Source organism: Myotis davidii, unplaced genomic scaffold, assembly GCF_000327345.1.
Source record: "Myotis davidii unplaced genomic scaffold, ASM32734v1 scaffold496, whole genome shotgun sequence".
Classification (NCBI taxonomy): Eukaryota; Metazoa; Chordata; class Mammalia; order Chiroptera; family Vespertilionidae; genus Myotis; species Myotis davidii.
The window spans coordinates 608,970-632,364 of NW_006289398.1; the positions used below are offsets into that span (position 1 = coordinate 608,970).

At 45.3% G+C, this 23,395-nt stretch overlaps 1 protein-coding gene across 1 annotated transcript in view; it reads left to right on the top strand.

Moving 5' to 3' along the window:
- The window catches only part of LIFR (leukemia inhibitory factor receptor alpha), a 121,655-nt gene that overhangs the window by 2,144 nt on the left and 96,116 nt on the right, over positions 1 to 23,395 (top strand). Inside the window, exons 2-3 of the mRNA XM_015562601.1 lie at positions 9,474 to 9,646; positions 10,527 to 10,619. Coding sequence (XP_015418087.1) covers positions 10,570 to 10,619 — 50 coding nt within the window. The 5' untranslated portion in view covers positions 9,474 to 9,646; positions 10,527 to 10,569. The remainder of the gene's footprint in view (positions 1 to 9,473; positions 9,647 to 10,526; positions 10,620 to 23,395) is intronic.

The window sequence follows — 23,395 nt, forward strand, 5'->3', positions numbered from 1 at the left end:
CGTTTTAAAGCAAAAAGTGATGTTAAAGATTGTCTGGTCCATCAAATATCAATCTCAATAAAAACTATAGACTATTAGAATGTTGTCTTCAGCAGTTCTAACCTTAAATATGCATTTGGCTAAATACAAGGATAATAAATGGTGCCTACGTTTCAAAGTTTAAAAAAAATCCATTAGCTCTCTAGCTCACCTCCTGATGTACCAGACTACCATTTTACCACTGGAGCGTGTCAATGGAAATGAACCAATTGCCACTTGGAAAAATGTGTTTGGAGAACCTTACACCGAAGTTGAGCTGGTCGCGATCCAGGTCCCAGATCATGTTGTAAACAGGCTCCTTTTAGGTCAGCGCAGATTGTGCTTATTTTTTTTTTAAGGTCATGGAAGCTGAAGGTTGAAAAAGCAAACAGAAAAAAAAAACCTCGTTTCTTTTTAAGTTAGAGATAAGCAGCAATCCCAAAGAGCATGTTCCTCACAATAAGACCTCAGCAATAATACTGAATAGAAACTCAACCATGTGCTTCAGACAGAAGCCCAGGCTGACACGGCGGGGAGCTGTGCGAGCTGCTGAGTCACGCCTGGGCCTCCTCTTCCTCACCTGTACACTGGGGTGTAAGCGAGGAAGCCTGTAACACGAGGAAAGCGCCCTCTCATTTGTACATATTTGAAATGTTTATAAATGCAGGGATCATTTGTGGAAGAAACATCCACATGGGAGGTAGTGGTAGAGCTAATCACAATAAACAATGAAATAAATAAAGCGGTCTCTGCATTTGGTTTTGAAATGTTGCCCGAGATTTGGGGAATGGAGAATGTGAAAGCGAGACAGGCTTGCTTTTTACTGTAGTGTGTGAAACAAAGGGGTCATGTGCAAGTTTAACTTTTCTTTTTTAAAAAGTATATATTTTTATTTATTTCAGAGAAGAAGAGAGAGATAGAATCATCAATGATGAGAGAGAATCATTCATTGGCTGCCTCCTGCACGCCCCACACAGGGGATCGAGCCCACAACCCAGGCATGTGCCCTGATCCGGAATCAAACTGACCTCCAGGTTCTTAGGCTGACATTTAACCACTGAGCCATGCGGGCTGGACCAAGTTTAACTTTTCTAATAAAAGAACTAATGACTTTTAAACATATAGGTGGGAAGCAACATGAATTATGTGATTTAAGAGGCTCATCATTGATGATTCCATCTCTGTCTCCCTCTCCTTTCCTCTCTGAAATCAATAAAAATGTTTTTTTTGTTTGTTTGTTTTTTAAAGAGGCTTATGAACTGCTTCCTGACCAGAGAGTCAAAGCAGTGTTGGGGTGCCTGTAACACAAACACCCCCCTGAGAGAAAGTGTCACTGGATGAGAAAGGATGGGGTTTGTGAGTGAAACAGGCATGGATTTGAGGGCTGGATCCATCCCCTAACTCAGATGTACAGCATTGTGCATGCCCGCCTCTGAGCCTGGTTCCTCTAAGAACATGAAAATGACGCCCACTTTGTAGGTTGTCGGGGATGAAATTAAACAACAGAAGAAATGACTCTTATTCCTACTTTTGCCCAGTAGGTGCTGACACTACTGATAATTTGCACTCTCTGGCCATGATCCTTTGTATCATCTTGGATCTGGCCCAACCTAGAGACTAATATTAATCGATTGATTTTACAAACACACATAGCACTTGCTACATGCCAAGCACTCTTCTAAATCCCACATGCGTAGTAAATCAGGTAGTCCTCATGAGAGTCCTAGGAGGTAGGTACTATGCTAATCACCCCTGTTTTACAGGTGAGAAAACTGAGGTCAGGTAATTTGCCCAAAGTCATAGAGGCAGCAAGTGATGAAGCCAGGATTCCAATCCAGACACTGGGCACAGTGCTCACCCTAACCCCCCGTAGAGCACTGCCTCCACGCAAAACTGGAAATACAGTTTAATGTCTTTAAAACAATTGGCCTTCTTTGGGGCAGTGTGCTGGACAGCCAAGTCAGAGATGCCAACAGGCCCCTTCCTCCCATCCGCAGGTCTGGGAGTTAAATAGGAACTAGTGAGTTCACTTCCTTCTGGGCAGAGGTGAAGGAAAGGGTCTGCTCCCCTCAGCCTCAACCTTTGCAAAACATGCCCCCGGGGGTTCGACGTACCTGAGCTCAGGCTCTGCGTCATCACATCTGCCTCAATGCAAATAGGAAATATTAAATTATCCTTGTGTTTCCTGCATTCAATAAACATTCCTCTGGTGCCCTGTGTGCTTGGGGCTTGCAGTCTATGGGAGAACCCCTGCCTGCCTTCAGAAGCCCACTAGGCCATGCACAGGAAAATAGCAACAATAGGATAGTAGAAGCAAGGCGTTAAGTGCGCTGAGTTTAGGGATGTGATTCAGCCCGCGGCAGGCCAGTTCAAAGCTGAGTCTGACCACAGGAATGAATATGAGACGAGAACATCCTGGAAGACTTTGACTTTCTTTAAACTCTCCTGATGATCACATCCAACCCTGAAGTTCAGTCTCTGGAAGTACTAGGGCACCAGCATTTCCCTCCTGGGGAATAAATTGCTGACTGTGCCCGGTCAGTGGTTGATCATTGACCCATGAACCAAGAGGTCATAGGTTCGATTCCCGGTCAGGGCATATGCCCAGGTTGTGGGCTTGATCCCCAGTTGGGAGCATGCAGGAGGCAGCAAATCTTATGTTTCTCTTTCATAGATGTTTCTATCTCTCTATCCCTTTCCCTTCCTCTCTCTCTCAAATCAATAAAAACAAATTTTTTAAAAAAATGCTGACTATTCTACTGGGAGGGATCAAGGTCACTTCCTCTAGAAATGCTACTGCCCTGAGCCTGGGCCGATCCTTCTCTGCTCCCTGGTCACCTGGGAACATCTCCATCTTGGCCTCTGGCACATGTGTTAGAAGGTTCTGCGTAGGCGTCCCACTGCCCTGGGTCTGGAGAGGAGTTAAACTAGATCTTTCTGCTGAAAGATTTCACTGAGCTCCTGTGTATTGTCAACATGCCGCTTTCCTCAAACACATCTGACTACCAGTTCTTGTGTCAGGAAGACCTGTTAGTAAGTTGTGGGGTGGGAACTCTGGAGAGCAGAGTTTAGAAACGCTGTGCGAGCTGCAGGGAGAGACCCTGAGACAAGGCCCTGCCCTCCAGGAGCTCAGATTTTATGGAGAAGATACAAATTTAAGCAAGGGGTTAGAATTCAGTCCACTAAGCGCTAGGTTACAGGTGTGTACAAGGGATGAGGAAGTGGAAAGATCTAGAAAATGTCAGAGAAGGCTTCAAAGAGAAGCTGAAGCAAGAACTGAGTTTTCAAGGACAACTTGGCCTCCATCAGCATAAAGGGAAAGGGCATTCCATTTAGGTTATTTCCATAGCTTGGCTATTGCAAATAATGCTGCAATGAACATAGAGATGCATATCTATTTTTGAATTAGTATTTTGGATTTTTTTGGATAAATACCAGAAGTGAGCTAGTCAGGTCATATGATGGTTCTATTTTTAATTTTTTGAGGAAACTCCTTAGTTTTCTTCACAGTGGCTGCACCAGTCTGCATTCCCACCAGCAGTGTACTAGGGTTCCCCTTTCTCCACATCCTTGCCAGCACTTGTTTCTTGATTTGTTGATGATAGACATTCTGACAGATGTGAGGTGATTGCTCATTGTGGTTTTGATTTGCATTTCTCTCGTGATTAATATTTTAAGCATCATTTCATATGTCTATTCACCATCTGTAGGTCCTCTTTGAAGAAATGTCTATTCAAGTTTTCTGCCCATTTTTTAAAATCACATTATTTGTTTTTTTGGCGTTAAGTTGTATGAGTTCTTTATATGTTTTGATTTTAATCCCTATTGGATGTATATTGGTGAATATCTTCTTCCATTTCATTTTGTTGATGTTTTCCTTTGCTGTGCAAATTTTTTTTTAGTTTGATATGGTCCCATTTGTTTATTTATTTTTTTATTTTGTTTCCCTTGCCTGAGGAGACATATCCAAAAAACTCCTGAAATTAATATATTATTGAGTGTCAACTGTAATTGAAAAAATAGAATTGGTTACCTTTAAAATCCCTAATAATCGCCAAAACCGGTTTGGCTCAGTGGATAGAGCGTCGGCCTGCGGACTGAGGGGTCCCGGGTTCGATTCTGGTCAAGGGCATGTACCTGGGTTGCGGGCACACCCCCAGTGGGAGATGTGCAGGAGGAGCTGATTGATGTTTCTCTCTCATCGATGTTTCTAACTCTCTTTCTCTCTCCTTTCCTCTCTGTAAAAAATCAATAAAATATATTTTTTAAAAAATCCCTAATAATCAATATTGTGGTTAAACAATGTTAAAAAGGAAAAGAATGGGCATTCCAGCTCGTGGGCAGCCATGCCAAGGCAGGGGAGGGGGTCAGGGAAGCATGCGTTCAGGAGATTGCCACTGGGTGCGGATGGAGCCTGAAGTACTACTTGGAAAATGACTGTAAATAAGCCTCGAAGGAAGAGGTCGAGCCAGGAAGGAGATGTGTGTTAGGGATTATGTCTAGATTGTGTCTGGGGCTAGGCAATGAGAAGTCATCAAACCATGGAGTAAGAGCATCAGCTTCCCACTTTGAAAAGTATTGCGTGGCATGGAGGACGGATTTGGGGCTTGTAAAACTGGACACTAGTGACTGGTTAGGAAGCTGCTGAGGTAGGCAGGTGAGAGATGATGGGGCGTAACCAAGAAATCAGCAGGGGAGAAGGAAGAGTGTGACCAAATGAACAAATGGTTAAGAGGCAAAATTGACTTACAGATGGAGGAAGATGAGTCCAAGATGACTCCCCAGTTTCTGGCTTGGATGACCAGGCAGCTGTTTGTATCATTATTAGGAAAAAAAAAAAAAAGGCAGACGAACAGAGCCAGCTTGGAGGAGGAGAATGGCTTCCGTGTGGGGCACGTTGATGCTCAGGTTTTTATGGAAACAATAGAAATACAGGTCTCGAGTTTAGGCTGCAGGTGTATATCTGGGAGTTGTCAACCTAAAAATAGTATCTTGAGCCATAGTATCACCCAGCAAAGTGAAAAAGGAAATGAAAGAAGCCAGCCAAATGTAGAACCTAGACCAGTGGTCAGCAAACCGGGGCTCGCGAGCCACATGCGGCTCTTTGGCCCCTTGAGTGTGGCTCTTCCACAAAATACCACGTGCGGGTGCACACGTACAGTACAATTGAAACTTCGTGGCCCATGCGCAGAAGTCGGTTTTTGGCCTGGGCGAGTCTATTTTGAAGAAGTGGCATTAGAAGAAGAGGGGGGTGTCGGTCAGTCAGTCAGTCAGTGGGGTGACTGGAGACGCGGTGCAGGGGAGGCGCACGATTCATACATGAGTTGAGTGAGCCAGTCAGTGAGCAGTCTCATTGTGCAGTGGTTAGTGCTAGTCGCGTCCACAAATCGCGCACGGGTGACAAAAGTACCTACTCAAAGCATAAAGTTACCTGTATTTTTCCAACCAGCTGCAAATCCTACAGGTATTTTTGTCATCAATTTAAGAATTGTAATTATTTTGTGTTGGTGGCTTTATGATTATAAAATGAAACTTACCTGCTTAGAGGTGTTTAAATGCCTAACTTTGCTAAATAACTTCTCTCGCTTACTGTTTATTTCCTTCCTTAGCACTCATAACAACTGCAATTATTTGATGTGACTATTTATTTATTTAAAGTTGATCTTCCTCACTAGAATGTAAGTTCCAGAAGGATGTCATGTTATCTCCAGCCTTAGACACATAATAGACATTCCATAAATATATTAGTGTATTGAATTCATGTTGTTAATACTAAGTACTCAATCCAAAATTATTAATTAAGTTAATAATAATGAACCTACCTATATAGTTTAAGTTTTAAAATTTGGGCTCTCAAAAGAAATTTCAATCGTTGTACTGTTGATATTTGGCTCTTTTGACTAATGAGTTTGCCGACCACTGCCCTAGACAATAAATGCTGGTGAGCGTGGAGGAAGCAGCAGGGAGGGCCCGGTAGAGTGATACAGCAAAGCCTCGTGGGCATGTCTTCTGGAAACCAGTGCGTACCTGCTGTTCCTGATTTTATAAGAGGACACTAACCCGGAGAAGAGCAATGCCATGATCAGAACTCAGCATCCAAGAGAGAAATCTCGAACTGACAACACACCTGCCTGTACCTCACATCTCTTCCGCTTCCTATTTCTACTCCAGTTCTTCAAGTTTGTGTTCTGGTTGACCACACCCCCACCCCCGCCGCCAATGTCAACCTTCCTGTTGTGTTCCCTCTCTGCCTCCATCCTTGTCCACTCCGTCAGGCCAGTGTTGGCTTCCAGCATCCAACAAAGTTGCTGGCAGCTTTTTAAAAAGGTGCATGCGCTCTGCTCCTTCTCTCAATTCCAGAGGGCCAGCAATGATCAGGCCCAAAATGATCAGGAAAGATAGAAGCCATAGCCGAGAGCATGGATGAGATTGTTAAGGAAAAGTGTAAAAAAGGAGAGGAGAGCCCTGGCCGGGTGGCTCAGTCAGTTGGTGCATTGTCCCATACACCAAAAGGTTGCAGGTTCAATTCCCCGTCAGAGCACATACCTAAGTTACAGGTTCGACCCCTGATCAGGTGGGTACAGGAGGCAACTGATCCATGTTACCCTCTCACATCGATGTTTCTCTCTCCCCACCTCCTTTCCCTTTCTCTCTCTAAAATTAATGAAAACATATCCTCAGGTGAGGATAAAAAAATGAAATCAAAACAAGAAAACGGTGATATGAAAACCAGGGGAGGCAGCTGGTAAGCGAAGGTGGTGTCACAGTGCTGAATGCTGAATGCTGCAGAGTTTACAGGAGACTGGAGCATAAGACAATGGATTTGACAAGACTGAAGTCAGACAGTTTGCTAAGGAGACATTTCAGGCTTGTGATGAAGGCAGAGCTCAAATCGTTAAAACTGAAGGGAATGGGGGCCAAAAGAAGGCTCTTCCCTAAAATTTAATGATGGAGAAAACAAGTTTAATTAATTTACTTACGACACTGAATTCTAGCATCTACTCTGTCCGAACACTAAGATGATAAATAAAAACATTTTAAGTGTCTAGAGCTGCCCCGAACACCAAGGAACCCGCAATAGAATTGAGAACATAAGCTTCACCTAAAAAGTGAAGTGTAAAGACAAGACATTGTGGAATTGTTTGCCGTTTCCCATGCTCAGCCCTCTTCTCACTCCAATTTCATCCACACCCACAGCTTCAGAGACCACCTGGGGCACAAGCCCTCTGGCCTGACATGACCCTGAGCTGTGCGTCAGGTCCCACTCCACCCTCCACCCTCCAGATCCTGTTCCTGCCTGCACGCTGAGGTCTCCATCTCTGAGAGCGCTCTTATTCTCCTCGGGTTCTGTAACTGGGCTGGAGACTCAGTGCTGGCACCAGAACACTGAGAGCCAGCTTTGCGGCCACTTTACCTGAACTGCTTACCTCACCTCACGGACCCGGAGGCAGTGGTTTGCAAACTGTGTTTCCTGTAGACTTAGGCGTGGCCACTGGCTTATCTTTAAGACAGGAGAACAGTAAGATCTTGGATTTACAAAAGCCCATGTCCCCGACTCACTCTGTGTTTTCTGTGGCCCATTTCACTGAAATGCATCACTGGAGGAGGAACTAATCCTCTCCTGGCTGTAGGTCCGGTGATGCTTAGGGACCAGAGAGGGGGCGAGCTGGTTGTCAGTGGGCAGAGCCAGCATTGCATGCCCTGCCCCTGCCCCTGGAGCCACTGCGGTGGATCTACATGCCTGGTGCCTGAGCGACCCTGGGGTTTCCGTGGGTCCCAGCTGGAAAAGGACTGTCCTGGGCATGGTATTACCCGTGGGAGTCCAGACCTCGGGTATCTTCTCGCCATACCTGTTGTTTATTTCTTCAGTCTTCATCAGCCGCCTGCCTCCGCATCTTCCCTGTATGGGGCAGGACAATTCGCTGGAAGGAAATTAGATCAACTTCAGGCATTCCGACGTTGAGGGAGAGCCAGGCTGCTACTCCATACTTGTGGGAAAGGACTCCTGACGCAGGGGTTCCCTTCCACCCATCCCTCCGTGGAAAAAGCACAGTCTTGTCCTCAGCAGGGGCTAGAATTCCAGCCACTGCCCAGAGCCCCCGCTCTATGGTCAAGTCCAGTGAGTCCAGCATCTGGCAGGCTTAGCTTGTGTTCCAGCTGCAGTCCATGGCATGTGGGGCCCCCGCGGCCATGGGTCCTCCTGAATTCCTGGTACTCAGAAACTCTGTGACATGGTAGATACTTGTCTTAAATTCTGGGGTAATTTGTTATGCAACAACAGATAACAGATACAGTAAATTCCAAGATGAAATATTAAGCAATTGTTAAGCTTGTGTTTTCAAAGCCTATTTAATGGCACAGCTGCATTCATATGAGATAGCATCAAGGGTAATAAAAATATTTTTTAAAAACATCAAGTAGAATTTTATGAACAGCATGATCCCAACTTAAATTCATCTTCATAAATCTTGAAAGAAAAATACCCAAATATTGGCAGTAATGTTACACAGGATATGGTAATTACACATTTAATCCTTCTGCACTTTCCAGTTTTCCCCCAAATGTTCTGTAATGAGCTTATATGCCTTTAATAATCAGAACCCATAAAGGAATCATTAAATGTAACCTATAAATGTGTGTGAAGAAATTTCCATGAAATAAAAAGAAGGAAGGAAGGAAGGAAGGAAGGAAGGAAGGAAGGAAGGAAGGAAGGGAGGGTATTGCAGGGGGCTGTCCTGGGCACAGGCAGAATGCTGGGCAGCAGCCCCGGCCTCTGCCCCGGATGCAAGGAGCCGCTTCCTCCCCAGGTGTGACAACTCCGATGTCTCCGGACATTGCCAGCATCCCTGAGACCACTATTCCCGTGCTTTCGCTGCTGGTTCTTCTGCTCCTGCAAAGCAGTATTTGCAATTACAGTGACTACATTTCCAGCCCGGGAGAGAGGGCATCCCTGGGCCGAGGGAGAGGGAGGGAAAGCCCTTGGCCCTGCTGTGTAATCCTCTCCCCTACACACTGCTGCGTCTTCTCTTTATGCCGCACTGAGCTCTGCAGGCTGACCTCCCGAGTGGAGTTGATAATCTCATTACAACTAATCCTGTTTACCGCCATTCTCTTGGCAGAACAGTCTTGTCAGGACCAGGCTCTTTCCTTGCCATCCACTGTTCTTGCTGCTCCATTGTTCGTGGGGACGGTGGCCTGGCCCTGTACGCACTCATTGATAGGGCTTATCCTGTTTACCGGGAGTCTGTAGGAGGGCCTCCCCAAATACTTCCATCCCTTCCTTCAATAAATGGCTCTCTTTGATCTGCGTAAGGCAAAATAATGCTTATCAGAAGCTGGGCTTCCTTTAGCTAATGATGGGCACATCCTGTCCCAGAAAGCTCCCCAAAATAACACTTTCTGAAGTTCAGAATATTTTCAGGTTTCTCTTTCTTTGTACACTTTTTTTTTTGCAGGGTATCTCTTTATGGCAAGTGAAGAAAGGGGCTGATTTTCGTTTTTTGAGCTCAAGGCAACACAAGGCTGAATGGTTTTCTGCAGGTCACCCTCCAAACAGGAGGAAAGGACGGGACTGATGATCGTATAAACAGTGGGAACCAGGACAATGTACCAGATCAGGGCTGGCCAGGTGAGATCCCTTTTTCTATCGCTGTTCACAAGGCCACGTTATTTAACGAGGTGAGCATAAGGTCACGGCGTTAGTCATCTGAGGAACAGGGTGGTAGAAGCTAGTTCAATCCTGTGGATGAATGGTAAGTGGAATTTTACACTGCCTTGGCTTCTCTAAACATTACTTGGTGAGGAGAGATTTTCTCTCTGCAGCAGTGGTTCTCAACGTGTGGCCCTAAAGCCAGCAGCAGCACCAGGGAGCTTGTTAACAATAACTTCTCAGGCCCCGCGCCAGATACTGAATCGGCTACTGCGGAGGCGGGCCCGCAAGCTGTGTGCACAGGAGCCCTCCAGGTGGTCGGGGTGCATGCTGGAGTTCGAGAACCGCCAATCTATGTCAATACCCCCAAACTGCAGTGCCCATGCAGAATCACTTAGGACGCTGATTGAAATGCAGACTCCCAGGCCCCATCCTAAAGGCCCGGGTCACAGATCACTTGGCCTAGGGTGGGCTCCAGAAGTCTGTCTTGTCTTTTGTTTGTTTTATTGAAATCTATTTAGTTGACAACAATATTATATTAGTTTCAGGTATGCAACACAGTGATTCTACATTTATACACCTTACAATGTGATACCTGTAGGTCTAGTAGCCATCTGTCACCATGCAAGGTTGTTAGGAATTACTGACTGCATTCCCTCTGCTGTACATTGTATCTCTGTGACTCATTATTTTATAACTGGAAGTTTGTACCTCTTAGTCGCCTTCACCTTTGCAACCCCCTCCCCACAGGCAACAATCAGTTTGTTTTTTGTTTCTGTTTCTGATTTTTCCTGGGGGAGGGGTTGTTTGTTTGTTTTAAATGTGATTTTATTGATTTTTTTTAACTGATTTTTTTTAGAGGGAGAGGAAGAGAGAGAGAGAAATGTCAATGAGACAGTAACATGGATCGGCTATCTCCTACACGCCCCCTACTGGGAATGGAGCCCACAAGGTATGTGCCCTGACCAGAAATCTAACCCGCAATGCTTCAGTGCATGGGAGGATGCGCAACCAAGTGAGCACATTGGCCAAAGCTCTGTTTTGAGTCTGTTTCTGTTTTGTTTGTTCATTTGTTTTGTTTCTTGAGATTCCACATAAAAATGAAATCAGATGGTATTTGTCTTTCTCTGTCTGACTTATTTCACTTAGCATAATACCTTCTAGACCGATCCATGTTGTCACAAATGCTAAGACTTCATTTATTTTTATTGCCGAATAATATTCCATTATATATATATATATACTTCTTTATCCATTCATCTATCATGGATACCTAGGTTGCTTCCATATCTTGACTATTACAAATAATACTGAATGAACATAGGGGTGCATATGTCTTGTTAAATTAGTATTTATGTTTTCTTTGGATAAATGCCCAGAAGTAGAAACGCTGAGTCACATGGTAGTTCTACTTTTAGGTTTTTGAGGAACCTCTATACTTTTTTCCATAGTGACTGTGCCAATTTACAACCCCATCACCAGCAGGTAAGGGTTGCCCTATCTTCACATTGTCACCAACACTTGTTATTTATTGGCTTTTTGATAGTAACCATTGAGGTGTGAGATAATATCTCATTGTGGTTTTGATTTACATTTCATATGTTGGCCATCTGTGTATCCTCTCTGGAAAAATGTCTGTTTGGTCCTCTGCCCATTTTTCTATTGAACTATTTGCTGTTTTGATTTTGAGTTGTATGAGCTCTTGATAGATTTTGGATATTAACCCCTTATCAAATATATCATTTGTAAATATGTTCTCCCTTTCAGTATATTGTCTTTTAATTTTGTTTCCTTCACTGTGCAAAACCTTTTTACTTTAATACAGTCCCATTTGTTTATTTTTGCTTTTGTTGCCTTTGCCCGGGGAGACGTATACAAAAAAAATTTGCTAAGATTGATGTCGAAGAGTTTACTGATCTCAGTGACTCTCCAGCCTGTTTTTGGCACTTAACAGAGATGGTTATCCTTTGTCCCCAGCCACAGAAGGACGCCAGCGCCTACCGGAAGCCCCACAATGGTAATGGAAGGACCCCAGTAGAGCCACAGTTGTGCGGTTTGTGCACAGCACGAAGATGCCTGCGGGAGGGAGGGGACAGGTGTGGGCTGAAATCCAGCTGGCCTCCAGCTCACCAAGTAGAGTGCCTGGCACTGTGCAGTGGGTGCCTGGAGAAGAGGCCCTGTTGTTTTGCCTCTTTTATAGGACAGATATCCATATATATATATATACATATATATATATTGAGGTCAGGACTCCCTAATGGTCACAACCGGCTCAGGAGGAGGGGCTGGGTGCGGCCACAAGCCTGAGAGAACAACACACAGGTATGGCCTGGAGCCTGAGAGATCAACACAGAGCGGCGCCTGCTCCGAGCTTCCGTGGGGCAGCTGGGGGCAGGCACCCAGCAGACACACACACACACACACACACACACACACACACACACACACACGGAGCCTGCTTCGAGCCTCCGCAGCCAGACTGCAGCTTAGGCCCGCTCCCCATGGGCCTAAGCCATCAGTAGGACATCCCATGAAGGCTCCTGGACTGTAAGAGGGGGCAGGCTAGGCTGAGGGACCCCCACCCCCCAGTGCACAAATTTTGTGCACTGGGCTTCTAGTATGTCTATAATTGCATTAGATTATCAGCTGAGACTAAATTAATGTTTTATTGTCATCTCATTGTTTATGTGAAAATGGGGGCTTTAGAGCACTTGCAAATATGCTATGGGAAATAGTTAATTCATAGATGCTGTTTCATAGAGCAGTTTCAGGTTTAATACATACACTGAGCAGAAAGTACGGAAAGTTCCCATATCCCCCTCCCCACTTCCTCCTGCCCTCCCCAGGCACCCCCACTAGTAACACTGTGCAGAGGTGCAGGGCGTGCCTTGCAGCTGATGAGCCAATGTCAGTGCATGTTGTAAAGTCCGTGCTTTAGAGTAGGATGCACTCTTTGTACCGTCCATTCTGTAGGTTTTGACAAATATATGATGACACGTATTCACCATTTCTGTATCAGATGGAACCGTTTCACTGCTCTGAAAACCCCCCGTGTTCCACCTTTCACCCCTCCATCCCTTCTCTCCCCTCCCCAGGCCCTGGAAACCACTAGCCTTTTCCTGTTTCACAGCTTTGCAAAAGGTATGCTTTTTTCTTTGTGCAAAGGAAGATCTGCCAGCCCTAACCAGAGGGTGTTTCAGCCCAGAGCCCCATCGTTTTTAACATTCAGCGAGTGCTTGGCATCTAAGATCAAACCCAAATCAGGTTCTTTCTCTGGGTCACGCAGTGTAACCCATCGCCCTTGTTTCTGCTTCTCCTTCTGCCCGCCTTGCTCGCAGTCATCCGCCCTTTTCTTCGCGATGCATGTCTATGTCAGCGCTTCTGAAGGACCCACCTGCAGGGATGAGGGTGCGGGCCACTTGTGTGGGCCATGCAGCAGCCACTAGTGTCGTGGGGCCGCTGAGCGCTTGAAATGTGGCTGCTGTGATGGAGGAACTGAGTTTTCCGATTCCCTTGCATTTGAACAATGTCCACTTCACCCCATGCAGCCAGTGGCTATTGTGGTGGACAGCGCCGGTTTGAGCTTTTACTCTGGCAGATCACCCGTCCCGATGGCTTTCACCAACTCTCCCCGCACCTCCTGCCTGATCTTCCCTTCCTCTTGAATCCGCCCTGACTCATCAGAAAGGAACGGAATCCCGTCAGACCCTGGGGCTGGAATACCCAGCGCCGTGTCTGTCACATTTATTGGCACCAGCTAAGCACACGTTTTCTCTTACACATAACGTGACGATGCCCTGTAACAGTTCCTTCGCTGATGAGGCTCTTCCACATCCCTTTTCTAGACATTTTTATGTCTTCCTCTATTAAGTGTTTTCTGTTCCAAACTCTATTCCTAGAAAAAACAGTAGAGTTACATCGCTGGTGCTTCAGTTGGCAGTGGCGCTAAGCCATTGTTGGGGGGCTAACGCATGGCATGTTAGATGCTCGTGGCACGACACTCGAGGCATGGAAAAGGGAAAGGAGATGAAACAGTCACATCGGAAGCAATGAAGGGTGTCCACCCAGGAGTCAGCGTGGAGTGAGTAAGGGGCTGTGGACGCTGGCTCTCAGGGGGATGGAGGTCCAAGCACATCTGTGCCCCTGACAAGCCCATGGTCCTGTGACTCAGTCTCTCAGGGACCCAGCTTTCTCCTTCAGAAAACGCAGGGTGTGGACCAGATTCTCCAATTTAAGGCGGCTCTTAGATTCCAGGGCTCCTTGTGTTCAGAGCAGTCTGGGAATGACCGTGAACATTGAAACGCACTTTAGTCACCCAGAATATTTCACACAATCCCATCCCCACGGCCCCCTTCCCCAACCAGCAATGTCTGTGATGAACACAGCAACTTTGCTAAGGACAAGACCCAAACAGTGTTTTAAGAACCAACAAAACCCAGTCCAGAGTGAGTCATTGGTCCGACCTACTACAGTGGCTGAACCAGCCACAGGAGTTAGTGAATGGCCTATATGGTGTCCTCAAAACATCTGCACAAACCTTTTATTTCCAGTGCTTTGAACAGAAATAAACACAGTCATTAAGCCAAACTCTACATCCCACCAAACAGACAGGAAGTTCGAGTAGAAGCGTGGACTCCCTGGCATGCCCATGTGAGTGGTCAGTTCGATGCCTGGCCTCCGTTATATAAGCAGCAGCAATGTTCGCATGTAAAAATAGGGTGAGCTGGTGCTGGAGTGAGACCCATGTTTTGGAACTCTTAATGTGCACATAATTGCCACTTAGGCTTCCAAGCTAAACGATTCGCTAATGGCAGCTCAGATGCGACATGACACAGAGTGAAATCATTGATTCATGACTCGGGAGACTCTGAGTAGGTTGTCCACAGCCAAGGGCTAAATATTTTTTCTCTCCCTCCTTAAGCCTTGCTTCTGCTGCCCCGTGTGCAGAATGCGTGTGGAGGTTCCATGGTGACTAAATGAAACCAGGGCGTAGCGTTGCAAACTCTTCCCTCAGCCTCCTTGGCCCCACTGCAGTTGTACATCTGTTTGCATCGTCACATGACTACTGTCTCTCTTTCCTGTGTCTGAGTTTCCTCCTCTGTGAGGGGGGACAATGATGGAATCTACTTGATTGAATACTTGTGAAATTTAAGTGAGATAATACACACAAAGAGCTTAGGACAGTGCCTGGCACATAGCGAGGACCCCATAAACGTTAATGTGTTTTTTTAATGATGATGATGATGAAAGTTAATGTGTAATAAGCACTTCATAAATGAGAGTTCATCTTTTATTATATACTATCGCTGTTGAGAGAATATGTGCCCTTTTGAACATCAGTTACATGGAGGTCTTCAGTTCACTACACGGCAACACAGGGGTGGGGAACCTTTTCTCTGCCAAGGGCTATTTGGATATTTATGACATCATTCACGGGCCATACAAAATTATCAACTTAAAAATTAGCCTGCTATATTTGGTCAGATATTTAATTAACTCACCCTTAATGCCTTGGCAGGGCCAGACCAAATGATTTCATGGGCCTTATACAGCCCATGGGGTGGACATTCCCCACCCCCATCAGGACCACTGCTCTCCCTTCCATTGCTGTGCGAGGCAGAGGAGTATGTCAAAGGAGACACCAAAACGATGCACAAAATGGTACCTGGAGTCAGGCACACTGGGTTCAAAGTCCAGCTTTAGAGCAACTTTGGGTAAAAGTGCACCCTGCCTTTTTGCACCCAGTCTTTTCTCTGAATCTCAGTTTAAATCTGATTATTAGTGTTTCTGTCCCCCCCCCCCACACACACACACACCCCAATGTCAACAGCTACCACTTTGAATGGCTGTGTGTTGCCTTTGGGAGAAAGCCCCAAACCTGGCCACGGGATCCGGCCCCTTTTCCGTTCTCTCTCCCAGTTCTATCCCTGTTCTCTCAGGTCCGGCCGCAGTGGCCTTGTTTTCGGCCCCCAGAAGGGCTGTTCGGCACTTTCCTGCCCCTGTGATGTTCAACAACATCGTGTCTCTTCTGCGTGGAATGATTTTCACCCCCAGCATCAGCACCGCCTCGCCAATTACGTGAATAACCACAAATGTCTAGGCTTAGGCATCGCTCAGTAAGGCCTCCCCTCCCTCCTGCACCTCAGTCGGAGCCCCTGTTGTAGGCTCCTTGGTTTCCTCTTTCTCCACACTCACTGCGCTGTGATGTCTGTCCCCCTTCAGCTCCGTGAGATACCTGGGCGTGTGGGGTCCGAGGCTGAGTGGGGTGGGGAGCATCAGGCCCACTCTGGTTACTACTGCAGTCCTGAGTCGAGCCCAGTAGTTGCTCATAATATGCACAGGCTGGATGCACGGAGGACTTAACATCAGGAGACTCATGGCGACCCGTAGATGTGAGAGGCTAAAGGAGATGACTGTGTATAGAGTTCAGCACAACCCTTGGCTCACGTAAATGTCCAGTCCATGGTGCCTGTGGTCCTTGATCAGAGTGTTTAAGTGACGAGTTTGTGTCATTTCTAAATTCTGTGGTGGACGCTTCTCCAATGGGGAGGTCAGGGAAGATAGCACGCTGCCTTTTAGCGCCCACTCTTTTGAGTACTATTTGAGACTTTAGAGCAGAAGGAGATGAAACAACGTGCCAAACCCAAACTTGGAGCCAGGACAGAAGCGGCTTTGATGTGAGAGCTCTGGTGTACCTGTAGGTCTGCATGGGCCTCGGGCTGGCCTTGCTCCAGGTGCCAACATCCACAGCCCAGGTCATCAACCAGATGGGACCAGTTTGCAGAGCTGTTTTTCAAAAGAGCAATATGACCTCTGCCTATAGAAACCTATATGTTGGCCCTGGCTGGTTTGGCTCGATGGATAGAGCGTCGGCCTGCAGACTTGAGGGTCCCAGGGTCGATTCCGGTCAAGGTCACATGCCTGGGTTGCGGGTTCGATCCCCAATGGGGGGTGTGCAGGAGACAGCCGATCAGTGATTCTCTCTCATCATTGATGTTTCTGACTCTCTCTCCCTCTTCCTTCCTCTCTAAAATCAATAAAAATATATTTTTAAAATTAAAAAAAAAACACCTATATGTCGGCACTCAGAAAGTAACTGCGAATAGCATATACACATACAAGTTGCAAAAAGTCCTTGTGGAATCTGTGTGAATGTCAATAGCTGGGTCAGACCTGAGTAATAACAGGTGAATACTGTACCTGCAGCTGGGATTTTGAGATAGGGTTTTCATAATGGAGATCAGATTATGTAAAATTTGGTGTGTAGAGTTTCATCTTCTTTTATTAAAAGATTATGAACAAGGGTAAGACTTCTTACGTTACAAATTTTGCTGAAAATCTAACATTACAGGTCTCTTATGTTTACAAATTTTGCTGAAAATCTAACCTGGGCAGGATAAATGCTAACGACCCTTAGTGTTGGAAGAAACTTTATAATTCCAAGGAATGAAGTCATAATGTTGGTATGCAATGTGTCAGGATTGATGTTACAAAACAGGAACTTTGATCCCATCTCCTAAGACTGGTCCAGAACTGCATGAGAAGGCGGGGTGGGTGGATATGAAGGGACATTTGGAAAAGGGAAGGAGAGCCTACTGGTTTCTACCTCTTCCAAACGAATTCCTCTACTGCGAGGAGCCCGAGACTGTCTTTCCCCTGGGCAGCCCTGACTGAGCTGCTATTAATAGACTCAGTGTATCAGTTCAGAATGTATTTGGCTGCAGGTAGAGTGGTGCCTCTGTTTCCTCTAACAGAAAATTAAAGCTTTATCAGAATTCCCAGGCAAACAGCTACTCATGTTTTATTGGCTGCGAAAATGAACACTTAGTTGGGCAAGTGTTTAGTGAAGGAAAAGATGGAAGTGGATATTGGATAAGCAATTAACAGCAATGCTCCACTTGGCCTAGGATTCCTGCTATATTAGTACTGGCTGCTGATGGCACATAGGGAAGGGGGTCGACTGACCTAGGTGGCCGGCCATGCTCTCCTGGTGGAGAGGGAGTGGACAGGTGAAGGTCTCACAGGCCCTTTCTAGTGGCTTCCAAATCCATGAGCGCTCAGTGAGCAAGGGAGCTCACTGGTCATATTTTGCTATACTTTAAAAGTTATGGTGTTATTCTGAGCTGAGTTGGATGCTTTGCTACACAGGGAATGAGTGACTAAGTGACCATTCACAATGGCTCAGAGGTGACTCTGTGTGGCTGTGGGTCCTTGCCCTTTAGTAATAGCGGGGCCTTCCTGGAGTCCCGCGGGCACGCAGCCTTTTTGAAAAGTTGGATGGAGATCTGAAAATTCCCGTCCCATTCCATTTGCCAAAGCCGCCACGACATTCTTCTGACCCGAATGGGAAGCACATGGAGGTCACTGAACGATGGGAGCCCTTCGATGCTCGAGTTGTGTTTCTCAAGCGAGGGCTCTGATAAAATCACCTCCAGACATGGCCCTGGCAGGAGGCAATAACCTTGATTGTTCTGGCCACATTCCTGGTGCAGTCAGTCCAGGGTTCTGGGAAGATTCGCTTTAGTTACAACCTCTTTGTCCCCCTCCTACATTCACAATTTCTTACATAACACGTGCTGCAGATACCAAAATGGAAAAATCTCCTTCTTGGACTAATTAAGTGCATGTAAATTGCAGTTAGCTTCTTTTCTTTTAGGAGATCTGGCCCAATTAACATGTTGTCCTGTTATTATTGTTTTTTTAGAGCACACATAAATTCATTTTATTTCTTTCTCTTTCATGTCTTAGTGAAACTTTCAGTTTTGTTTTCTGTAGCAAAGATAGCAATGAGACATTTGGTACCTTCTAAATTTTCTTTAGCTCTATGATATCTACAAAGACTATTTCTTTTTAAGATTTTATTTCTCTTAGTATACTAATACGTTCTCTGGAGAACTGGTTCGTTTACAAATATCATGCATGGTGTTTATGTATGAAAGTTAACATTCACATTAATTAACTCAAAACGTATTGGTTAATACTAGAGACAATACATTCCCCATAAATCATGAAAATATTAGCTTGCATGAAAACACCAGATCAAAAAACATTTTTAATTGTTTCATGTTACCACAAAACACGTAGCCATATTTCTCCCTGCAGTTCAACAGTGACTCAGTCTAACAAACACTAATTGAGCATCCTAAGTATGTGCAAAGGCACTTTGCTCTGAGTGTAGAGAGGAATTGGACAGGGCAGTACCTGCTCTCAAAGGCTCTTCTCCCATTAAGAGGAAACAGACACAAAAACAAATAATTACAATGCGATTTGATAAAACACAGTGATAAGAACTTACCAAGGGCAGGATTTCAGTGTTCGAGGATGGCGAAGAGAGGGCATTGGGCAGACTCAAGAAGAAAGGTGATGCCTCCTGAAAAGTTCTTGATTGGCGGGAGGCTGAGAGTGGTGGGAGAGCATCTGGGCCTCTGAGACACCATGTAGGGGTGCAGTCACGTGCCGGTAAGAATGATGGCACCGGACCTAAGACAATGCCTGTGAGGGGATGACAGGGATGACTTTGCAACACTTAGGGTTAAACTGAACACTCAGCACTTTGATGTTGAATCGTGTTAAAAGTCTACCAAAGGTGAAACTTACTGATGATTCATTAAGATGATTTTGCTGATATTGTCTTCTCAACAGATAATCTGATTTGAGACAAATGTTCTGACAAATACTATATGGGCATAATGTGTTTTCATTTGAGTATTGCGTGTCTATAAATGCCCAAGGCTATATGCATAGTCAGTATCTTTTCACGACATTTATTCTTGGTACATAGCAACAGACTGAGAGCAAAATAAGAAAATGATCTTTGTATTTGGTGGGTGTGAATTAAAAACCATGCTGGTTTTCCCATTGGTCTGAGAGCCTCCACTCTGCCTGCATGAAGGAGTTGCTTGGCCACCTACCATGGTACACAGGCAGAAGTGCTTTCCCACCCATGGCTATTCCATGGTGAAGCAGCAGACTGCCTCATTTATTCCTTTTGTTGGCATATTCTGAGTACCAGGATGCTTGGAACTAGGAGTAGACAAGTCAAGAAATGGAGACAAAGGGAGGTGTAAATAGACACTGTTGTTTAGAAAGTGGGGGCCAGAGTCCTTAGAGAATGAAGAGAAATGAGTTAACTCTGCCTGATGCCCTCAGAAACACTTCACAAAGGAGAGGATGACTTAGCTTGGAAGGTTTTGAAGAATGGGGACAAGGAGAGACATATGGTGGCATTTCAAATACAGGGAAATGGAAGGTGATATCTTTGTTTCTGATTATTTGCTCCATCTCCCTGTGAGAGGTTGATATTTCCCTGCCCCAGTTAAGATCAGGCTTAGTCATGTGACTTGCTCTGGCCAAGAAAATGTGAGACATATTTCGTGCCACTTCTGAGGAATACCTTTCAGATTCATCATGACATTCCAGCCTTACTCCTTTTCCTCTGCACATGAAAAAAAACACCACTTTCAGAAAAGGGGCTTCTCAGAGTAAAGAAGACCTTGGAGTAGAGCTGCAGACGACACATAATGTAATGAGCAAGAAATAAGCCTGCGCGGTGAAACACCACTGAGACCTGGGGATGGTTGTTAGAGCAGCAACTCAGGAGAGCTGACTCATGCAGAGGTAACATATGCAAAGGTGCAGAACTGTGGATGGTTATGAAGTGTGTGAGGAATGGTGAGAAGTTTTGCCGGGCTCAGAATGTAGACTCAGGGTTTAGAGCCTCAGGAATCAGAAATGGAGATGGAATGGTAGCTTGGGGGCAGATATTTGAAGGGACTTAAAGTCCTGCTTAAGAAAGTTGAACTTTATTCTTTAAATGGTAGAAAGCCAGTAGGAGCAAAGGCGTGACATGACCAGATTTGTTTCTTAGGAAGATGATTCGAATGGGAGTGGAGACTAGTACCAGTGAAGAGTCGTTATGGTCCTAGTAACTAACATTTATTGTACACTTACTATTTGCCAGGCATTTTGTATATATTTACCAAAGTAATCCTCACAACCTCATTTGGCAGGTATTATAATGCTCCTTTGTTAATAGGTAGGAAACTGAGGCACAGTGGGTTAAATAACGTGGTCACTCCACAAGAGTCAGAATTCCATCCCAAGCCACCTGGCTGCCACAATCCAACTCTTCACCCAATGTCACACTCTCGAAATCCAGGCAAGTGGTAACCAGCATCTGAACAGAGTCAGCACATGAGATGGAGGAGAAGGGCTCAAGTCTCCAATTTCTTGGACTGCACAGAATAGGAGCGTGAGTTGGAGCTTAACGGTGAGAGAAATGGAAGGGCCAGGGGTAATGTCCCACTTTATAACTCAGGAGACTAAACAGATAGTGCAATGATGAGTGGAAACACTAGATTGGGGAGGAAAAGAAGGAGTTTTGGGAAAACGTTAATTTTGAGGCAAATATGCAGTACCAAGTGCAGATGACCTGGTGGCAGTTAGAATACGGACTCCAGGCTCGGGAGCCATGTTGGGTGGAGGCAGGTGCGGGTGGAGCAGAAGGCCAGGGAGCAGGTGTAGAGAGCCAGTCGAGAAGACAACTACGGGCAGAAATTAGAAGAGCCCTGTTGTGTAAGGATAGACAGAGAAGGAGGAGGCAGGGAAAGGCTGAAAAGCAGTGATAAAGGCAAGAAAGATGTCAGAGAACAGAGGAAGGGGTTTCAAACAGGTGTTCCCCACCAGCCTGACCTAAAGCTGGAAATAGCAGGAGGTGACCACAGCCACCTCTGTTTGTGGCATGTGCCAGCCACATAATGACTTTGAGAAACAAGAGCCTCCACGTGCATAGTGACCTCACAGTGGAGGTCACCAGCATCTCAGTGAGGGGCAGGCTTGTGCATAGTGACATATACAGTGGAGGTCACCAGCATCCCAGTGAGGGCCAGGCCTGTGCCTAGTGACCTCACAGTGGAGGTCACCAGCATCCCAATGAGGGGCAGGCCTGTGCATAGTGACATATACAGTGGAGGTCACCAGCATCCCAGTGAGGGCCAGGCCTGTGCATAGTGACCCTCACAGTGGAGGTCACTGGCATCCTAGTGAGGGGCAAGGTGCACTGGGTGGATAGAGAGAAAATGACCTTCCCCATCACAACCCTTAGAGAGTTGAGTACTTTTATGCTTATTCATCACTACAGAACTGCTATGAACTTTTAAAATAACAGGTTCCCATAAATGGGGGAAAAAGTGCATTACTTCAATTTACAGGCATTGCCTAATTCCAAACATGGTGATGAGAAAGATTTAAAAGTAAAATCTTTTCTGGAACACACCCATACCTGGCAACACCAACTTATTTGATTCACTTCTTATATGCTTTCCAGTGACACTATTACATTTCAGCCGCCTATAACTAGTTAGAATAATAGTAAGGATATTTGCATAGAGTCTTCTAGTTTTTGATGGCTTAGTAGAAAGCCAGAATGTTTTTACATGCAAATAGCTTGAAGCTACACAGAATTTATTGTGCAGTACACTACTAGGAATATTCCATATGCATGCTCTGTAGTAGGCGAAGAAGAAAATGCTATTTTGTCTACAGTACAAATAACATCTTCATCCAATGCACCTCAGGTTGTTGAGGTATTTTGTGATGATGTTTGAAAAGGGTTCCATGGAAACAAAAAATGTATAAAGAAAATCATAGAGCATTTTTTTTAAAAAAAAACTTAAAAACATGGGGTTAAACAATCCTAATATTTTTCCATGCAGGATTTCCACGAGTCTTTACTGTACTGGTTTACCTTGTATAGCTGCAGAGATGACTAGAGTATGCAGCAGTTGTCAATCCCATGTGACCACAGAGTCCCCATTTTTTTCAAGAACACATCAGCCTCTTAATCAAATGTCTTAGGTGGTAGAGTATATTTCTGTTCAAAGTATTTGCTGCCTCACCCTATCCCAGTGGTTCTCAACCTTCCTAATGCCGCGACCCTTTAATACAGTTCCTCATGTTGTGGTGACCCTCAACCATAAGATTATGTTCATTGCTACTTCATAACTGTAATTTTGCTACCGTTATGAATCATAATGTAAATATCTGATATGCAGGATGTATTTTCATTGTTACAAATTGTACATAATTAAAGCATAGTGATCAATCACAAAAACAATATGTAATTATATATGTTTTCTGATGGTCTTAGGCGACCCCTGTGAAAGGGTCATTTGACCCCCAAAGAGGTCGCGACCCACAGGTTGAGAACTGCTGCCCTATCTCATCCTTTTTCTGTGGGATTATCCTTCCCCACTCCACTGAACACAGGAGTGGATATGTGTCCTTCTTTGGCCGATGGTGTGTGGCGTGGGCACGTGCCACTTCTGAGTGGACACAGTAAGAGCTGCCTGTAGTCCGCCTACCCCTCTTCCGCTCTGCTACCAGACCAGCTATGTTCCAGATAGAAAGTGTTCCCACACCCAGATATCTGGAGCATCTCGTAATGCAAACGTAAATGCATAAGAAATAAACTTTAGAGTCGTATGCCACTAATATTTTGGTTATTTGTTGCTACAGCTAACTTGGCCTGCTACACTGACTGCATCCTGAGCACTTCTAAATTCAGTTCCAATCTTATCAATGATGAGATGTTCTTAGAATTATTCTTTAGGTTCAGGGAGTAACACTTGAAGGTGAACTAAATATATATATAGGAAACAGGACTTAAAGGAATGGTACACCTTTGAGAATTACCTGATATTGGCCCAAATGGACATTTCCAGGCCCAGT